We start from the raw sequence: 20,962 nt of genomic DNA on the forward strand, positions 1-20,962 counted from the left end.
TTAAAAATGGACCTGTCAGGGACTCCCGTATGAAACTACGAATGGTTACTTGGGTATAGTTTAAGGCATTTGGATTTTCGTACAAGAAATCACGACATTGGAAAATGGTCAAGAGTACCTGGATTAAACATTTAAACCACATACAATTGAGTCAATACCCATCTTCCCCACACGAGTCAATACTTGTCTTCCCCCATATGAAACCTGAAGAGGAAAAATCTCATCCGTCTACCGGTTCTCTTTAGAATTTGTTTTAAAATGTGAAGTGATAAATGAAAAGCATCTGATTTATAAATTGCTTCCATTTAATAATATACAATCTCTTGTAAGCAAGCAAACTTTAGGTAGAAAGTTGTGGACTTGTGGTTTCTTGGGTTCTTTAACTCTATCTAGTAATTCTTAAGTTTTTCTCTCTCTTTTTTATTTTAGTATTTGTACTTTTGTAGTATTTTCTTTTTTAATACAAAAAAAATAATAACGATTCTAATAAGAGATGTTTTAAACACAACAGTCAACACATAAGCAGGACCCGATTATGCAAAACGTCCATGCTTTCAAGACAGAGTGAGATAAACTAAGCGAACCGTTATGGCGTTATAACCCAAAGAGGTTTGATAATAAAACCCGAAAAAATATCAAGCAACAATGCATATCAAATGTCTTATTGAGGGACCTATGTGATGGTACTGTGAAGGATGAAAAAACGTCATACAGACTTGAAACAAGTTAGAAGCTAGAGCTCCATGAGGAAGTCAACAAATTACAAACTTATACATTAATGACTATGATAGAACTAATATCTGTAATGAGTTTGAGAACGATACTCGGGTAGTGAAGCTGCAGAAGGACGGTAATCAATTGCTGGGGCAATATCGCGATAACTAGGTACACGAGAACCTCCAGAAAGATGATACTCTGGTGCTGGTACTGCAGGAGGATGATATTCTCTGCTTAATAGGTGGTATTCCGGTGGTAAGGCGTAGCCTATATCACGATAGGGAGGTGCCTCTCTATTATACACGTGATAAGGGTCACGCTCCCGTGAACGGTCCCGGTCCCGTGGTTCTACATCCAGAACACGGTAAGTGTGATGTTCGGGTATACGAGCACGGTCTCGTGGTTCTATATCTCTAGCACGGTAAGTGTGATGCTCAGGTACACGGTCTCGGTCCCGTGGTTCAACATCTCGAACACGGTATGTGTGATGCTCAGGTACATGGTCATGCACATAAGGTGGGATATCTAAAGGTCTCTCGTAGGTGTACAACCTCACTGGAGAGGCTATAGCAGGTGGTGGTAGCCGTGGTGGTGGCAGGTATCTAGGAGGCGGAGACCGCCTCTCATACAAAACAGGGGATCGTACTCGTTCATAATCAGTATGACGTCTTTTCTCTCTACGTGGTGGAGAAGGAGGACGTCTGTCTTCCTCGCGGGTCGGTCTTTTACGTTTCTCCCGGGGTCTAGATGGATGTGAATCATCTGCTCGACTTCTGCGGCTTTCAATGGGTCTAATACGAGGGATTTCAACAGGCCGGGTTCTGCGTGACTTGATGGCAGCTTTGGAATGAGGACCTCCTCTGCCAAATTCCACAAAAAGTTTACACAACTTTTTCACCTGTCATATTCAAAATTATAAATCACATCATTAAGGATCATCATGCAAATGGTCGGTTCACCATTTAAAATTTTTTAAACAAAAACAGAGATGGGGACGAAATCATTTAAGAAAAGATCAACCTGCTCTGCCTTTAGTAGACCTTCAAACTTGTTCCGGGAGTAGTAGTTTTCTTTTAGCACCCCCTTAAAGTTTTCCTCGGCCAGTGGCAAACAATCATCAAGCACGGTGAAACGAACCTACATTATCATACATATATAAATATATTAGAATTTTCAATTAATAATCGAGGAGCGGGTGTTCTCTTAACATATTGATTCCCCAACAACTTGACAGAATATAGTCATATACCAGATACAATAGAGTATTGGGTAAATGGTCGAAACACATCATACAAGTCAAGATCCAACGTGTGCTACTATACACTTGAAACTATCTAAAATCATCCCTAAAATATGAGACTTCATAAACAAGCCACGTCATTCTGAAGTCTGCTAGTAGTCTAGTGCTTATTAGTAATAACAGCTGAAACTATGTAGGCACCAGAGAGACATTAACAATAATGTAGTTCCAAAAAGTTTATGGTTATTTTATAAGTTTAGAGTCAATTTTACAATATAATTAACCTCATTTCCTACTCAATATTAACTACAAAATTCCTAATGGTCCTTTACTTCTCAATTTCAGCTCCCAAGTCCCAACCATCAAAAGGGCTATTTCGTATTGAAGGAGAAATACATGAAATTTCTGCCAGTGGTACCTTTCTACATAACAGCGGCTAGAAATTTTAAATATTACCCACCATATATAATAAATAAGAATTGTGGGAAGTCCACTTAATAAAGTCTTTGCTTTAAGAAGCTAAAAGGTATTAGTGCACCACAGGATATAGTAACAGAAACTTCAGAAATCAATAAAAAGAAAGTTTATATGCATGCATTTACTTATATATATATATATATATATACACACACACTAACTTGAGATGGGAAGTCCGCCTTGAAAGCCTTTGGTTCAAGGTTATAACCTCCCGGTCCAGCAGCTTTAAAGATCCCATACAGCAATCTCAGATCAACATCAAAGAGAAACAGCCTCATCCCTTTATAAATCTTCGCAACTTGATCCTTCTTATTTCCCGGGAGCCCAAGGACCTTGTAACGAAAGCAGTCGGCTTTTGTTTTTGAAGTACACATGAAGACCATCCCCATGCTATCAACCCTTTTTGATCCTTTCTTTTTGCTAGAAGGCTCTGGCTTATCTCTATTTGCAGCCAACACCGCAGATGCTTTTGGTGCAGCCTTCTTTCTGGTAGATGATTCTGGCTTAACTCCATTAGCAGTCAACGTATCAGGCTCTTTTTGAGGATCCCTTTTTTGGTTCCTGTTCCGAGGTCTAGGTCTTTTACCTTTACTCTTTGATTCATCACCTGTTTTTGGATCTTCAACTTTCTTCTCACCTAATATATCTCCAGCTTTAGGATCTTCTACTTTCTTCTCACCTAATATATCTCCAGCTTTAGGATCTTCAACTTTCTTCTCACCAATTTTATCGCCAGCTTTTGGATCATTAGCTTTCCTCCTACCTTCTTTGGCATCAATTTCCTTATTGGTTTTCTCACCGACAGCTTTTCCTTTGTTGTGCTCTGTATCAAGTCCTTTATTGTTAACTGCTATCGTTGATTTTTCTTTGTCATTTACCATTTCTTCTTCTTTATCTTCTTCTGGTTTTTCTTCGTCTTCTTCTTCCTCTTCCTCATCCTCATCCTCCTCACCTTCTTCTTCTTCTTCTTCTTCTTCTTCCTCAAACCCGTACTCTTCGTCTTCGTCCCCTTCCACATTGTTTCCAGAAGCAACTACAGTACTTTCAGCGTTCATAACTGGCATACTTAATATAGTTGATGGGGCAATAACTGATTGAGTTAAATCCTCTTCAGGACCTGAGTTCGATTTTGGACCATCATCCCTTTCATCAGCCATCGGCCTGCAGAAACTCAACATTGTAAAACCGCAACCGCTTGAGTGCTAATCATCAAAAAAGCCACCCAACATAATCGTAACTATGACCAAATAGAATCATGTAATGCCAAGTAGCATAAGAAAATCTTTATAAGCAGAAACTAGATATCAAATCCAGAAACACCTTTCATTGAAAGGCTTATGGTGTGTTTGGTTAGAAGGTTTTAGATAGGGAGAATGAAATAGGAATGACAGATGGTGTTTGTTTAATGCAGATGGGTTTTAAAATTAGATATCAAATCCACAGAAGTGACTAAGTGAGGCTTCTTCAAAGCCATCAAAAAGGAGTACTTTGAATTCTAACATCCAAAATGGATTTCTATTTCTTCTTCGCAACATCGATCAATTTGCAGAAGACCGACTCGGGAAGAACGACTTTGCCACCATATCCGCCCGTGAGTTATGCACTTTCAGCTATGGTTTCCTTCTCGGGTCATCATTCTTGTCACCAGATTTCACTCTGCCAAAATTAAGGTTGCTAATTCTTCTCAGTTTTGGTAGTCCAGATAGAAGCTCAAAAGTCCATACTTCTCCAGTAGGATGAACAAATATCAAGAAGCCACATAGAAGATCGATTGTATGTCATCTTCTCAAAAGTTCATATTTTGCCCATTTGGGATAGACCGTTTCAATGCAGTTTGAATATTAGTTGGACGGAGAAAGTAATAAAGCTACGTTACTCGTTAAACCATTCATAACGTACATAAGTTACTCTTTAAAAAGGAAAAAACTATTCCAGCCTTCCGGGAACTAGTTGTTTCACTAATTACAATAATTCTTCATCCTAGATTCTAAAAATCAAACATAATCTCTCTCATGATATCCATCTAAAACCAACGAAAAATAACACCTTTTTCCGCTTCCCCATTAACTTAACACATAATAAATATAAGTTGCTTCTATAGGTTTACTTATATACATACATATATATACATATTTCGCAGAACGATATATGATTCGAATCCAACATATATTACAATTATATGTACAAATTATATAATATACACTTCTATACATCTATATTTATATTTTATATGATCTAATGGATCTATACTGAAAATCCCATTAGCTGAATCATCAGATTAATGTATGATTTACAACATAGAGCAATAAAGTTTCAAACTTTATAACTCAATAAGCATAAAGATTCAATTTTTAGGGTTTTTATTTTATAGACCCTAAATAAAAATCTGAAACTTTTTGGGTAAATAAAAAGGCATAATATATACAAAATTAGCTGCAAAAAAAAAATAAAAAAAAATAGCGTATATAGGATGAATATATAAATTTGAAGAAAAGAAAATGGAAAGAGATGGAGAGAATTTACCAGCTGCTTTATTGCGAATGAATGAATTGGGGGAAACAGAGAAAATTGAGCCTGAATCTATATCTGTATAACTTAATTATATCTTATTTTGTTTATATTAATTAATTTGGTGATGCGGGCTTTTGGGCCATTGGGCTTGGCATGTGGCTTTCTAGTTTCTATTCTAGCATTTTATTCGTGGTTTAACTGTTTAAGAGAATTGATTTATTTCAGACGTTTTTTTTATTTATTTTTTGTATGTTAATTTTTCATGTAGCCACTTTTAAATATGTTTAGGGTATGAATCGGACTCAAGCTTTTTGTAAATAAACAGATTATTTGTCACTAGATCATTTAGTAATTGTTATTTAAGACGTTTATTATTGTTTTTTTAGACAGCCAATCAAAGTTGCAAAAGTCGTTAAGCGTTCCTGACTCTTGAGTACTTTGCCAAATCGGGTCGGCTCGATGCACTGCTTTGTAACAACTCGTCTTGACTCAGAGAGTTTTATAACAAAGCAACCGATACAAATTTCCACAAATATTTACAAGGTGGTTTATAAGAATGACAATGTCTCATTTTTTTTAATTCATTATGTTGAATCTTTTTTAACAGTAAATTTATTATACTTTTAAATTACATTAAATAATTTTAAATTGCTTTATATCAAAAAAATAAACTTCACCTCAAAAGGTAAACTTTATCAAATAAGCTAATCCGATAATGGCTATTGTGTTATGCGTTGGATAAAAGTAAGTATCAAAGCTATGTATAAAGATACACAAATCCATTTATGTGTTGGTTGTAAAAATTGACTGGCATTCCAATCTATTCTCATAATTGAGCCCTTAAATACATTAGTTGTTTATGATGTTTAATACTGTAATATGATTAGAGGTATGTTGTTTAACTGCGATTATTTTTAGTGTTTGGTTAAAATGAGCTTGATCTTAATCTAGAAATCCATGAGAAAAAAATTCAACATATATGGGATGGAAGTTGAAATCTCATGATGGACACGTAAAAAATATATAATAAAATTTAAATTTAAATCCATGTGAAGGCTTGTTGAATATACGTTCTACATTAATAGAAAGGTATAGTAAATTCTTAAGCATCAAGCTATGGTTCAATATACATTTATGTATTTAAGCTGTGATCTGAGTTATTGTACGTGCTATCTTCTAATAGTATGGCCATTTAGATGTAGTGGGTGAAAGACTCGTGTATTTTCTCAACTAACAAAGATATCATGTGTTTAAATGTGTGGAAGTGTGTAACAATTCAATCGTCCCACTTAAATCAAAAGATAGCTAATCTGTAAGGCTGGTCGGAAATTCGGAGTGCATCGGTGAGGCAACAGTGATCATCACACTCACCGGGTGAAACACCATCTCAGCCTGCCGGACACCGGGTATGTGGGGAGCAATGAGGTAACCACTGACCATGATGTCTTGGTTTTTTATCATCTCTCGCTTTTTGTTTTTGTTTTCTATATCATTTGTTTTTTGTTATGTGGGGAGAGGATGGTAAAATAATTATTGCAAGTGAGGGAGATAGAAAAAATGGGTAGAATTGGGGAGGGGGTGGTGACTAGTAAGGTACTCCGCTACCCTAAATATCCAACGGATCAAAAGCTATTCTCTCAAAAGAAGCGACGTGTTCATAAAAGGTTATTAGCTGAGAATATAATAAAATATAAACGAATGTTTATTTTATATAATGAACTACTAGGATGTTTATTTTATGTAATGAATTTTAAAATTTCGGTCCTTGGTTGTAGTCGGATATATTGGCAACCACATAAAATGCCTTTATAAGTTTTGATTGATCGGATATATCCACTAACTTAAATTTTAAAGTTTGTTACATACAGTAGATATTCAAGTAGTTCTTTAGACATTCATATTCATATATAGTTCTCGTCCTTCACTTGTTAGTGTAGTGGTTGGACACTCCGGATGTTGTAACAAGGATCACATGTTCGAATCTCATCTTGAGCATTGTTACTAGCCAATATTCTTGGCAGACAAGTTGAATTTACCGGGTGGGGCGGGCGGGGGGAGGGGATCAGGTAGGCCCTCGGTGTCCAGTCCTGATACCCGTGATCCGGCTCTTCGCTGTTCTAAAAAAAAGGATATTAAGTTCTCATGTACTAAACAGTCATCTAAATGGTGAATCATGTCCTCTCACAATTGGAATGTAGTCGGACACAAGACTTAAAAGTATCTATTTGGGTATTGAATCTTGGTACATAGTGATATGTGCAAAGCTCGAGTATTACTATTATTAATTTGGAGATTCAGATCGGATTTTACCGGCCTATGGAAAAAAGTTGTGGTTTCTATCCATGGTACCAAACGTGGCTGGTCTCCAATTCCCGCTTACAATGTTATGTCAAGGGTTTGGAGGTCCGTTGTCAAGGCTGTAACTAAGATTAACGTGGCTGGGACCAACATAAATTCCTTGGTGAAAGGTGTTTGTGGTGACAGGAACAATATTAGATTTTTTATTGGATCCTTGGGTATGCAACGAACCACTAAAAGACGTTTTCCCTCATGCTTTCAAAACAAGACAGGGCAAGAAAGGCAAGATCAGTGACAAGTTTGACTTGATATCTAAGAAGTTTACGGGTTTTGGGTGGGACGATTCCCTATCCTTGTCTGATTCGGAAGTTGAAGATAGAGACAACATCTGTAAGTTATTAAATAATGTTGTGTTATCGGGTAGGAGCGCTAGTTGGATTTGGCCGGGAAGAAATTGGGATAATTTCAGCGTCAAAGGAGTCAAGAAATTTCTTGGTTCGGGTAGGGACTTCAACAACAAATATGTTTAATATTGGTCAAAGTGGTTACCTAAAAAATTTAACATTTTCATGTGGAGAGTTGGGTTGGGTCGTATCCCGACATTATTGGCTTTAAGGGATAGAAAATACACGTTCAACTCACTGTTATGTGGGTTGTGCGAGAAAGAGGATGAAGATGTGGAGCACTTGTTCTGCTTATGCGAGGTAGCCATGGCCATATGGAACAAGGTAAGCGGCTGGTGTAAAGTCCAGCCCTTATATATATTTCTTTTCAGTTAAAGATATCTTCGAGGCTCATACTCATCTGGGAGCGGTGAAGAAAAAGGAAGAGATATTACAAGGGATTGTATCTGTCACGTGCCAGTGTATTTGGAGTTCCCGTAATGAGATATTGTTCGAGAATGACAAAGATTTCAATCAAGAAGAATTTTCATGATATTAAATCTATCGGATTTTTATGGTATAAAAATAAGAAGAGAAGTAGTTCTGTAACTCGAGAAGATTGGTCAAATTTTGGTTCGTTCTAACCATCCGTGCATATACTTATACCAATCCACTAGTTTGTGAATTTGGTCTTTTGTGAATAAGAGTAAATTTTAAAAAAATAATAATAAATAAAAAGGTTGCTTCAAAAGAAAAAAAGAGAAGCACCAATTATCCGACAAAGCTTTTAAGGCATCCCAACAATGCCGGTGCATAATGTTATATTATCATCTTCGTTTTCCACAACGAGAGAATGGTTATAACTTCCGAGTACATTACCCATATTGCTATGTTCATTCTCATTCCATGTTTAATTTAATGACAAACCTTCTTTTTCTTGTACTCGATCTATCATATGGAATTAATATGGACCTTTTGGTATAAATTTGTATCTTAATCTTAATATATACTATAAGACAGTTAAATCAATGACTTATTAACCAATCACATCACTCAATTTTATCAAATTGACTTTTGATGATGTCATTATTTAGATAAACTACAAATTAAAAATCTTGATGATCATTATCCAAATATATTATTATATTGATATTTATATTAATTTGTAGATAAGTCTCATTAATTTACAATTTTTTGTTTTATATCAATAATTTACACTTTTTAGCCCTGAATACTTATTCTATATATATTTTTAGCCATCAACTTGAGAGAATTCTTTAAAATTTGTAATCATTTAATTAATTAAAAAAAGTTCAACATATGAAATATTATCTACAAAAATTTATTTCAAAACCTAATAACTTATTAACAAATATTAGATTAGATTTTTATAAATTATAAATATTAATATTTAGTTTAATATTTAATATAAACATAAATTAAACTTTAGATGCATATCCTAAACATAATAACAGATGACGATATATAACATCATCATTTTTAAACACAATAGAAAGAATATAGAAACAATTCTAACTGTAATCAAATTATTATAGGACATGTGATTGAAAATAATCTTATGCGTGTTTTGGGTCCGCATCATTATCAAATAAATATACGTGAATATCAAGTACAGAATCACAAGTATGTTTATATTTTAATTCTTAAATATTTTTCATAATAATATCACATTATGAGTACAACTGGTTTCAAAATATTCTATAATAGAGAAATTATTATATATAACATGTACCTTGTGGAATGATTACGACAAACATATCAATCAATATGTCTAGGCTAATAATGACAGTGACGAACCTATGATTATTGTACTACAACTTGCAAAATATAACACTTAAAACCGTATTTCTACAAAATTATAATTTGTGACTTAAAATGTATAAAGATTTAATATTGATAATATCGTAAATCTCGTGTCCAGTGTTGGACACGGGTCTAAAATCTAGTTACTTATTATTTATGTTAAAAAAACGTCAAAAATCGAACGCATTTCGATATAACCGACTTTTTGCACCATTCGTTCAGTTTTGAGACAAACTTACATACAATGAACCAAAACCAAGTTTATTTCCTACAATAGTAACTAAAGACAAATTGTATACACATAGATTCTTTTCCTTTACGCTATGTTCTTGAGTTTTTTTAAAAAAGAAAAAGAAAAGAATATGAAGGATTGTAAAAGGAGTTGTGTTCTTGAGTTGATTTTAGTTATGGAAAAGAAATGAAATGAGACGATTTGAAAGGATAGTTTAGTTGATTTTGTTTAAAATATTTTCTTCCCACATTTGGGGTAATTTGAAAGAAAGAAACTTTCACCTCCAATCTTTTCTCTTATTTTATAAACTAAACTTGAGAACATAGTGTTAATCTTTATATTAGTTACCTCTAAAATATTCTAGATCTCAAATTCTCCCATATATCGTCATAGACGTTATTATGATCTAATCCTTAAGACGTCGGACCAATGTACCCTATTAGAATTTTCCTATATAGTTTTGATGTAACAAAAGTCGTATACAAAACTTTTTAATTAATGCCACGTTTTTCCCGTATCTAAATTGACTAGTTCATATCCACATTTTTTGCTGCAGCAAAAACAACTTTCGATGACATGGTCCAATTTCATTTTCTTTTATTAAAAAATTCATATATGATCATGAAATTTGTATAAATTAAAAGAAATGGATCAAACGTCCAAATGCCGTTGGAAAATCTGGTTGGTAATATGTTTATTCTTCATTTGTTGGTATTTCATGATTCATAATGTTAATTGGTACAATCTATCTTCTCCTAGACCCACATTACGATCACAAGAATCAAGCCCGACCGTCGAAATTTCGGATTCGAACACGACTCGTATCGTTGCCAACGACGAGAACAGGAATCATGGTTACGATGGAGGTGATCAGATCGATTGGCTTCATGACGTAGATCAAATGCGGGCACTCGAGAAGGAATTGGAACCTTTAATTGAAGAGTTAAAACCGAAACCGTATAAAAGGGTGAAGGAAAGGGCGAGGGAGAAAGACGATATCGAGGAGAAACGAAAACCGGGATCAGAAGATGATGAAAAGAGAGTAAACGAGACGGTTATCGACGAGGTCGTTGAAGAAATGGGGAAAACCCGAAGGAGGAACCGAAGGAATAAACATTCGTGTTCGGGTCGGTATATTTACGTCTACGACCTTCCGTCGAGGTTTAACGACGAAATACTCGAGGATTGTCAAGCGTTTAGTAAATGGCAAAATATGTGCCCGTATGTAGATAACAACGGGCTTGGGCCAAATCTTGAGAACCTCCAGAGGGTTTTCTCGAAATCCGGGTGGTATTCAACTGATCAGTTTATGTTAGAAGTCATTTTTCGCAATCGGATGAAGCAATACGAGTGCCTTACAAACAACTCATCGATCGCTTCAGCTATATACGTCCCATATTACGCGGGTCTTGATGTTTGGAGGTACTTATTTGATAATAATACCTCGTCTCGCGATGCTTTGGCTCTCGATTTGGCTGAATGGTTACGTGAACAACCCGAGTGGAAGACATCATTGGGTAAAAACCATTTCCTCGTCGCGGGGAGAATAACTTGGGATTTTCGTAGGGGATCCGACGATGGCGATGCTTGGGGAAACAAACTAATGTTACTACCCGAGTTCACAAACATGACGATTTTAACTATTGAAAAGAGCCCTTGGAATAGTAATGATTTCGGGATCCCTTACCCTACATATTTCCACCCACAAAACGATAACGACATCGCTGAGTGGCAGTATAAAATGAAAAGACGGCGAAGGAGAGCTCTGTTCTCCTTCGCGGGCTCTCCACGCCCAAACTTGGAGGAATCAGTTCGCGACGAGGTTATCAAACAATGTGTTGAATCAAGACGAAAATGTAGATTACTACAATGCTCACACGAAAATCCAAAGTGTTATCAACCTATCGATGTGATGAGACTATTTCAAAGCTCGATATTTTGCTTACAACCTCCGGGCGATTCATACACACGAAGATCAACTTTCGATTCCATTCTCTCGGGCTGCATTCCTGTTTTCTTCACCCCTGGGTCAGCGTACGTGCAATATCTATGGCATTTACCTAAAGAATTCGACAAGTACTCGGTTCTTATCAACGAGGAAGATGTGAAGCATAAGAATGTTAGCATCGAGAGGATTTTGTCACGGATTCCGCCCAAGAGGGTTTCGGAAATGAGAAATGAAGTGATCGGGCTGATCCCGAACGTGGTTTATGCTGACCCGAAGTCGAGATTGGAAAAATACAAGGATGCATTCGATCTAAGTATCGATGGGGTTCTTGAAAGAATTGGGAATATTAGTAGCAACAACACATCAAGTGTTGATTTTGATGAGAGATATAGTTGGAAACACTTCTTGTTTGGATCTGTAGATGAACATGAATGGGATCATTATTTTCGTTATTCCATGAATTCAAAAGTGAAACTAGCAGAAGAAGTTGAAGCTAATCAAAATAGATAATTGAATGCGATATGTACATATATTATGGAATTAGATTAGACAAATACATACGTGTGACAAGTAGTATACATAATTTGATTTGAAATGTCATCAGATAGTGTGCTAGCACTTGTATATGTTAACGATGTGTGTATTATCATGATTTATGGAATGCAGTAGTAGAAAACGAGAATGACTTCAAACATATGAACAAGACCATTTTGGATTCCAAACAAAAACGTTGACCAAGTGAAGGCTGCATATCGAGGCACCGAACAGTTATTCAATCTCATCTTCAACAAGAAACGAGAGAATTAAGTGAAATGTAAATAGTCATACTCCTATTCATGTTTTCGGCTACAGAGATGTCTCTATAGTCCGTCACTGGCACTAGGTTATTAAACTACGAAGTGATTCATTATTCATCAAAGCGTTTGTAGTCCAACGGTTAGGATAATTGCCTTCCAAGCAATAGACCCGGGTTCGACTCCCGGCAAACGCATTTTATTTTATTATCATACTTTCTCTTCATTTTATATGGTTTTTTTAATTCCTTTTTAACTATAGCAATCTATTTCTGCTTAATCTCCATCCGACTTTTGTTTAATCTCGTTTTCCTTTTATATGCACAAAAGATTCAGTAATCTCTGAATTAGCCTGTCGAGGTGACGATTAACTTACTGTAGTGCGAAAAAGTTTTCGATTATGAACATACATTATATATTGTCGAAGTGAACGTACATTTTATACATTTTTGATATCATTGAGTGTGGGTTTCATCGAGTACACATCTTTATATAGATCTATACGGAGTTCATGTTGACTTCAAGTTACTGCATATAAAATTTGTGTGGTAAATAAAAAGTTTTAAGCTGATTTTTCAATATATAATTATACATATATATAATAATGAACACACAAAAAAAATCCAAAGTAGATGACGTAATTTCAAGTTTTGTTCCAGCGTGGGTAATAAACTCCAAAATGGCAAACTATACCAACGTAGGTAGTACCGTAGTATACTTTCAAATCTTGATCAAATACTTACAAATAAATGCTTATGTCGACTAATCATATAACGGCACATCATCATTCAATGTTTTTGCGTAGAAAACAAGTGTTACATGATAACTTTGAAACATAATTTAAAAGTACGCGTTACATACTTACATGTATTTTTGAAGTACATTACTTCTATTGGAACAACACAAAGATTATTACAATTTTATAGCTTAAATGTAAAACAATTTCATACATTTGTTTATTTCTTTCAATCATTTATTATAAATAAAATTTATGATTTTGAAAGTATGACGTCCATAGAATAATAAGGTCATAAATTTAAGCAAATTGGGTCAACATTAGTTGAACAGTTTACTTACTAATATTAGTAACAAAGTTGGGCAAGAGTGGATTGTGGTAAAGCTTTCTTTTTTAATCTAAAAATAGCAAAACCCAATTTTCAAATGAATGTCTTAAAATAAATTTACAAAATTAACAAAATACCCTTTACTCACTTGATGACCCAACGTTTTTATCGACCCTACTAATACACTCACAACCATAGATCTCATTAACTATTGACACGTGTCACAATCTCGTAATATTTCACAACATAGAACCGGTCATTTAGGGTGTGTGTAACTTGCTATAGCTGGTCACCACTTGTAAAAATAAACCTTTTACCGATCCATCCGGTAACAAAGGTCAATTTCAGTATTAGTTATTAATAAATTAATGAAGGGGTTTAAGGCCTTTTTGTCCCAGGTGGTTTTCAGGGGGTTTTTGTGAAAGTGAAAAAAACAACTTTTTTTTGCGTTTCAAACAAGATTATGTAAATACAAAATATATATATGAATTATAATTATAGATACATATAATACAAATGTATAATAATCAAAGATTTGATTTTTAAGAAATGGGTGTTGTTTAATTGATGAAAAGATTGTTGATTTGGGTTTTATTATGTGAATTCATGAATCCTAGATGGTTTTTTTCGCGGGAAATTGAAGAAAAGGTAATTTAGGTATGATAATCAAAATATTGTAATTTTGATGATTTTTATTAAACTTTTAGCTAAATTTTTGAAGATGATTATTTGTTGTGTGTGTGTTCTGTGTTTAAATTTTGTTGATTTACTGATCTAGTTGTGTTTTTTAAGATTGATTTTTTTTTTCTGGATCCTTTGATAAAATATATAGTATAAAAGTGACATCTATATCTATCTATATGTTTTAATAAATGTCTCACAAAAATTTGTTACTTCTTTGTATTTCAGGGTTTTGTAAGGGTTTTTAGATGCTGCATACCCTTCTTCTTCTTCTTGAAGATATTTTTTAAAAAATTTTTGTTAAAAATTGTTTTAGCAAATTAGATATTTTTTTATAAAGATTATGAATTTCTCAAAAAGAGAGTTAGAAAATATTGTGGGTTTTGGTTCAAAGATTTGATCTTTTTAGCAAAATTGGACACTTATTTGTGTTATCATGATCTATATGTTCTGTGCACCTGTTTTGAAGATTGTAAAGATTTGAACTTTTTGTTATTAAAATGCTAAAAGTGCATTTGATGGTGAGTTACAAACAATTATTTTCGTGTAAATCTTAAGGATTTTGAATAGATTCATTATAATAGTTCTAAGGTTCCCTTTTTTTGTCAGAATCTTTGAATCTTTATTTTTGTTGTTGTCAATGATTATGATGGTTCGTTAACTTTTCGGTCTCAAGATGTTGATTCAAGCTCCCTAATCTGGAGGAGACCAAAGTTAGGATTTTTACAAAGATTATGATCTTCTGATCATTCAAGGAATGTAATGTTGTCCGTGTATCAATGTCCACTTTGTCTTCTAACATCCAACTGAAATGTGATTCTTCATTTTTCAGGCGCTTGTCGTGTTTTAAGATTCAAAAGAACAATGGCTTATGGTAATAAGTAGGTTCTCTTGATATGATCACTAAGACATGGTGTTACAAAAGAGGTTGGAATATGGATTTAACGGCTATCAAATGCCTCCAACACCGCGAGCTGCCAGATCAGCCACGGTAAACACCTCTTTAAAGTACTATTTTGTTTTGTCATTTATCTTCATATTGTTGACTTATATTTATTATGTCTACGTACGTATATTAGAGGAGGGTTCCGTCTTGGAAGAAAACCGAGGACCGTAACCTTAACAACAATGATAACAAGCAAATGTGCGCATTCGATTTACTGGCCACTGTAGCTGGAAAGTTATTACAGGAGGGTGGAGATAATGAAACTGGAACGGTTAAAACTGTTGAAAACGACCCTTCAAATGTTACTATTTGTGATCAGGGAAGCTGCAATAGGAGTTTCTTTGTGTCTGAGATAATCTCACAAGCTCCTGTCATTCAGGATTCTAATTCTGGGCCTTCATCAGGTATTACCGTTTCTGATTGCTCCGAGAAGTCAAAGGCTATTTCTGTTGAGAATTTTAAAGTGAAAGCCGCCCCATTTAGTTGTAAAGTAGAGGAAAAGAATTGTAAACAGATAACAAGCGAGGCACCAAAGCCTAAGCCTCTGGTAGTCCGTAATATAGATAATAATAATGATAATAATAATGTGAAGTTTCCGTTTTGCAAAGATGATGTAAATTTAACTGTTAAAGATGATGACGAAAATGAAAACTCTTCCGGGGTCACTAGAGATCCTAATAAGACTCTGAAACCGCCATCACGCATTGGAGATCGAAGAATAAGGCGGCTTTTGGCATCTAAATGCTGGAAACCGGGTCCAAAGTTGCATGATGATGTGAACTTTGATGATGGTAAGTGGTTTTGGTTTCTGGGCTTTTTTTTTCTATTTCATTTTTGTAAGTGTTGAATGTTTCTTTTTTTACCATTTGGAATGTTATAAATATGTCGTTTTTCAGATGTTTACGGTAACAGGAATCCTTGCCACAAACGCGAAAGATCATTGAAGGATTATCCGTTCAAAAAGAGACGACTCTATGAACTTGATCACTATTCGAAATCTGATGTTGTAAATAGTGAAGATCGATCCAGCCTACCTCAAAAGGGCTCGATAGAAAATGTTTCTACGTGTGTCAAATTTGAAGGAGGTTTGTCTCTTCTCTTGGTCACATATCAAGTTCTAGGTAGTCTTTGATTTTCTTTTTAAACTGATTATCTTAATTATAACAAATAATGTCCCCTTTGCTCATTTTGTGTATAATTCTAAAGTTCATCAGAATTTTTTTAACACTAAGACAACTGATGATCTGATAATTCGAATTCAAACAGCAAAATCATGTTCAATTGTTTATTGCTCTTCATATCTGTAATTGCAAGTGCTAACGGGTGTAACAGGTGCAAAGACATCAGGATTTGTATCAAAGCAAAATTCATCCTTTCAATCCCGGGATTCTCATGGTAATTGAGCACGTTTTGAGTGAGTTATTGATATCTAGTCAGAGATCTTATATGAAAGATTGAAAGATCTTTTTTCTTTTACCCAGTGAAGCTCAAGATCAAATCTTTCCGTGTTCCTGAGCTTTTCTTTGAGTTACCTAAAACCACAACTATTGGTTCTCTTAAGGTATTATATTGAACTCTCTTTTTTTATTGTATTTTGTATTTAGTATCTGAATGCACTTTGCTTTTCGGCGATGTGTTTAACTGTTGACCATCTTTTTCAACAGAGGACTGTTATGGAGGCCTTGACTTCTATGCTTAGTGGTGAGCTACACGTGGGTGTGATGCTTCAGGGGAAAAGGGTTAGAGATGACGATAAAACTTTACTTCAAACTGGCATACATAACAAGCTAGATGCCTTGGGTTTCACCTTGGAGCCTAACCAGTTGCAAAATCTATCATCTTTATGCCCTGAAGATCAATCCTGTCCACCAACTCCCGATATACCTAAGCCCTTAACAAGGTACATGTTTTTGGAAAGAAAAAGCAAAATTGGCTAGTTGGGTAACATCGATATTGTTAATAATTGGTGTGTAGGTCAAAATGGGCAGGGTCTAGTCTGGGTTACCTGAAAATCTGTGTCCTAAGTTTCTAAGTTTTCTGTGAGTAGTTTTTGCGTCAAGTACAATTACAAAAATCATGTTTAAAGTAAAAAGAATATTTTTTTGAATGAAATGATGTATATATTAAACCTTGAAAGATACATAACCATAAATGACATATTAATAGATAAATGTGTCAAAATTGCCACCCCTAGCGGAAACTTATTATTTTTCATGATGTAGTTGCATTATGTGTATGAACATGCATTACAACCTGTACATTTTATTATGGTATTAGGTATAACCTGCCTCCAAATGTAGTTAACCGTTTGGTGGTTCAACCTGATGTTTCTGGCGCTTTGCCCGACCCACCGATGACAAATTATGGTGGTGGTTCGATCGAAAGTGATCATGACTCAGCACCATCACCGCCTAACTTGTCTCTGGACAACAGAAGTGGTTCAGAGTCGAGGGCTCTGGTCACGGTTCCGCATATGCACCCCAGGGCACTGGCTATGGTTCCTATGAAGAAATCCAAGCGGTCTGAGGTTGCCCAACGTAGAATTCGTCGACCTTTCTCGGTTTCTGAGGTGGAAGCATTGGTTCAAGCTGTTGAGAAGCTTGGAACCGGAAGGTACATATTTGTTACATTTGCTTAAGTTTTCTATAAATGGAAACCTTAGAAAGATTGTCTTTTATTTATATAGTAATATGCTATAACCTTTTTGATCTTTTAGATGGCGTGATGTGAAGTTAAGAGCCTTTGATAATGCAAAGCATCGCACCTACGTTGATTTAAAGGTACATGGAGTACTTAGATAGTGGATATAGTTGATATATTTCAGTACTCATAGGTAAAGTTAGCAAGATAGGTGACGGATAACTTTTTGCAGTGGTTATAAAGAGTCGGGTCGGTCTATTGAACACTGATTCATATGATTGCAAAAGCTGTAGCATTGGAAAAATCTTATTTTGAATGATATGGGAAGTCTTTTGCATTAAAATATAACACTTAGGTTCACTTTCCACCCTATCTGACTCTATTTATCTTGGTATCTAACGTTTTTATCTGAACTGTTTGACTTGTTAGAGGCAAAATTAACATCTTTTACCAAATGGATTTCGTATCTTGTTAGTTGTACTGACTCCATACCATGATCCATGTTGCCCATGCACAGTTTAGACAAAAAAAAATTATTCCAACTGAATAGCATTATTGTATTTTTTTAAGGATGAGAAAAAGCAAATAGAGATTTTCTAAAGCCTGGAGTCTGCTTGTTGAAAATATATCATTTTCTTGCAAGATGTTGGACTAATGATATGTGGCTCATTCTGATTGGCCCATTGTGCAGGACAAGTGGAAAACACTGGTGCACACAGCAAGAATATCACCACAGCAAAGAAGAGGCGAGCCTGTGCCTCAGGAACTCTTAGACAGAGTCTTAGCAGCGCATGCATACTGGTCACACCACCAAGTGAAGCAACAGTTCAAGCAACCATCACAACCCGAAACTTATGACTCCTTTAAATAAGTCAAACAAAATTTTTACAGCACAAGTCATAAAAAAGTAAGTAAAACATGAACCTTTTCCCTTCATCCTCCCTAACAATCACATTCCAAATACGGAGGTATTTGTAATTATCTATTGTTGTTATAACTTTTAATTATCAAAACTCCTAATATAAAAAACATAACGAAAAGGTGGAGGAAGAACAGTAAAGATTACTCTTCTTTTTGTTGTTTCCGGGTTGGCGCAAGACTTGTAAATGGGTCGACCGAATAAGAGCTTGTTTAGCTAACAGATTTTCTTTTGAAAACGCCCATCTTTGTATGGGCGGTCTCCTTATAATGCTTTCGGGTTGTATTCTTTGTTAGATTTTTCACCCTTTCCTCTCTTTGTAATGTTTAGAAATTAAGTGTAGGTTTGTTTGGTCTAATGTTGTTGAATAAGATGTCTAATTTATAGGAGTTTTGATGTATTTTGTCTTTTTGTGCATTTTCCTTTGAATGAATGTATTTTTGTTGCTGTATCATGCCATTATGGAAACTATTGGGCACATTAGTCATGTGCCAATTTATCGGAGATTTATCTCCTGCTCTTAATGGTACGTGGGAGCGTTTCTTATATTGTTTCCAGTTCCCTAATAGCACATTTAACCGAAGACACACCCATCTCGTGTTAACGTATTTCTTTCTTTGACCTGCCCTTTTTTTCTCTTTCTCATAATCTGACTCATCTTCAGCAGAATCGTCAACTCTCTCTGTCCTCTTCGCAACTCTCATTCGGTTTTAGCTTCTGTAAACCTGGGTTAATATGAGCAAGTGCAAGCAACCCCTGAAAACTAACATAAGCGTTTTCTCCTTCAGGATAACAAAGACATCACATAAAGCTGGACTTGGCGTATGAAGAACAACGGAGATACAAATTCTAAAGAATCGTGTAAAAAATACTCGTATATAGCATTATAATACTAATACATAGACAAGATATTTGGTTAGATTACAATAGCTACCAAAAAAAATGCATGTATAGATCAAAGGAAAACTCAGTCACCATTTGTTAAACCATAAAATTCGCCACAAAACTCAGATGGTAATACTAGTAAATACTTTTCATCATAAAATACCGAAATTCATTTATTTGAATGAATTACTAAGGACATGATAATAAATAAGAGGATGGGTACGTACGTGCCTAAACAAAGGCTTAACTATCCCAGACAGTCAATTATGATAAACTCAAGTGTGATTAATTCTATTTTTATTCGTTTTTGTGAACGGGTCAGGAAGGCCTGTTACAACTTATGATTTTGGTTTTTCAAACAAAAATCTATTTATGAATCTTCTAACACATAATAATACTAGTAAAATAATATGTGGCAGCAGAGATAGATGTAAAACAAACAAAAACACAAAAGCTGCTTAGCAAAATACTTACATGCATCAACAATTAAACATAATACTCCGTAATAAATATATATCTCTTATTAATACAGTAACTAAAAGCTGTAGGCAGAAAGAAACCAATAATATCAAAATTCCACGTTGAGAGAACATTAATTAATTAATTAATCAAACACACATAATAACAACTGGAAATTGAGCAAGTCAGCAACTAATAACAGATTAACAGAGTTCTTATTACGAGTATTAATAATAGATAATAATTGCTGCTCTCTTTCTTCACTGAGATGTCTTAGCTGTCATCGTGAGTGCTCGATCGGATAATGGCATCATTGTCAGGAGGGCCGTACTTTTCAATATGCTCCTCGGCCACTTTCTGGCTCATCCTCAACGTCATACCCCGAATTCACGCACCTCCCTCTTCAACCGACCTTCCTCGTCAAAAATCATCAGGCCTTGCATCATTTCTTCCTGCTTCGCCTCATCAATAAGACTCGGAATATTATTGGTGATGGTGATTCCACTTGCTCCCCTGACATTATTATTAACAGGGTTTTTTTTTTCAATAAATTTTTTGGGGGAGATCGATCGTCTATTTATATACGTATATTCATTTTGTTCGATTTGTGTTAAGTTACTTTTTTTTATGTCTACGTGGCCCAAAACGTACTAGATTTTAGTATATGGCCCAAAATTTTTTTGGGAGCCCATAAGTCCACTGTCCACTTAAATCTTCGAACAAAACAAACATTTGTAATTTATTATAACCTATGACAATCATCAATACACGCACAAGAAAATTGAGACCTTGCTCGTTTATTGGTTCGAAACATCTCTAGCAGTGGTCCGACACATCAATACAGTCTAATGTTGTCCTATATATGGATTGGATTGTCTTATGTTGAAGAACGAAGACGATAAAAGACGTCATATTCCCTCAAACCATCACAATTCAAAAGTTTA

General features: G+C 34.9%; 3 protein-coding genes and 1 non-coding gene across 6 annotated transcripts; 3 read left to right on the forward strand and 1 right to left on the reverse strand.

The window, feature by feature from the left end:
• Positions 1–633: 633 nt before the first annotated feature.
• LOC122581719 lies at positions 634–5,016 on the reverse strand. 2 transcript variants are annotated; one of them, XM_043753985.1, is made up of 4 exons: positions 4,958–5,016; positions 2,596–3,595; positions 1,738–1,854; positions 634–1,615 (listed from the first exon to the last, which is right to left on the reverse strand). In XM_043753985.1, the coding sequence occupies exons 2-4, from the start codon at positions 3,589–3,591 to the stop codon at positions 794–796; spliced, it is 1,935 nt and encodes a 644-aa protein (XP_043609920.1). In that variant the 5' UTR covers positions 3,592–3,595; positions 4,958–5,016; the 3' UTR covers positions 634–793. The 2 variants fall into 2 exon arrangements, with proteins under 2 accessions (XP_043609920.1, XP_043609919.1); XM_043753984.1 differs by lacking the exon at positions 4,958–5,016 and having other exon boundaries at positions 2,596–4,470.
• Positions 5,017–10,294: 5,278 nt separating this feature from the next.
• On the forward strand, positions 10,295–12,142 carry LOC122583889 (probable xyloglucan galactosyltransferase GT12). The gene has a single exon (XM_043756261.1). It carries the CDS (start codon positions 10,329–10,331, stop codon positions 12,138–12,140), a length of 1,812 nt encoding a protein of 603 aa, XP_043612196.1. The 5' UTR covers positions 10,295–10,328; the 3' UTR covers positions 12,141–12,142.
• Positions 12,143–12,549: 407 nt separating this feature from the next.
• Positions 12,550–12,621, forward strand: TRNAG-UCC. Its single transcript has one exon. It is a non-coding gene; the product is annotated as a tRNA-Gly (tRNA).
• A 1,428-nt stretch (positions 12,622–14,049) lies between these two features.
• Positions 14,050–19,084, forward strand: LOC122582662 (telomere repeat-binding protein 5-like). 2 transcript variants are annotated; one of them, XM_043755086.1, is made up of 10 exons: positions 14,050–14,145; positions 15,002–15,160; positions 15,249–15,906; positions 16,012–16,200; positions 16,448–16,510; positions 16,597–16,676; positions 16,780–17,015; positions 17,393–17,728; positions 17,832–17,895; positions 18,447–19,084. In XM_043755086.1, the coding sequence occupies exons 2-10, from the start codon at positions 15,080–15,082 to the stop codon at positions 18,624–18,626; spliced, it is 1,887 nt and encodes a 628-aa protein (XP_043611021.1). In that variant the 5' UTR covers positions 14,050–14,145; positions 15,002–15,079; the 3' UTR covers positions 18,627–19,084. The 2 variants fall into 2 exon arrangements, with proteins under 2 accessions (XP_043611021.1, XP_043611022.1); XM_043755087.1 differs by having other exon boundaries at positions 14,050–14,136.
• Positions 19,085–20,962: the final 1,878 nt, after the last annotated feature.

The sequence above is a fragment of the Erigeron canadensis genome, chromosome 9 (assembly GCF_010389155.1).
Source record: "Erigeron canadensis isolate Cc75 chromosome 9, C_canadensis_v1, whole genome shotgun sequence".
In the NCBI taxonomy this organism is placed as follows: domain Eukaryota; kingdom Viridiplantae; phylum Streptophyta; class Magnoliopsida; order Asterales; family Asteraceae; genus Erigeron; species Erigeron canadensis.

Coding starts and splice junctions, on each gene's coding strand:
- LOC122581719 (XM_043753984.1), bottom strand. CDS start 3,612: ATGTTGAGTTTCTGCAGGCCGATGGCTGATGAAAGGGATGATGGTCCA. Junction 1,855..2,595: donor AGGCGGACTTCCCATCTCAA/GTTAGTGTGTGT, acceptor ATGATAATGTAG/GTTCGTTTCACCGTGCTTGA. Junction 1,616..1,737: donor GTCTACTAAAGGCAGAGCAG/GTTGATCTTTTC, acceptor TGAATATGACAG/GTGAAAAAGTTGTGTAAACT.
- LOC122582662 (XM_043755086.1), top strand. CDS start 15,080: ATGGTGTTACAAAAGAGGTTGGAATATGGATTTAACGGCTATCAAATG. Junction 15,161..15,248: donor GAGCTGCCAGATCAGCCACG/GTAAACACCTCT, acceptor TACGTATATTAG/AGGAGGGTTCCGTCTTGGAA. Junction 15,907..16,011: donor TGATGTGAACTTTGATGATG/GTAAGTGGTTTT, acceptor GTCGTTTTTCAG/ATGTTTACGGTAACAGGAAT.
- LOC122583889 (XM_043756261.1), top strand. CDS start 10,329: ATGGATCAAACGTCCAAATGCCGTTGGAAAATCTGGTTGGTAATATGT.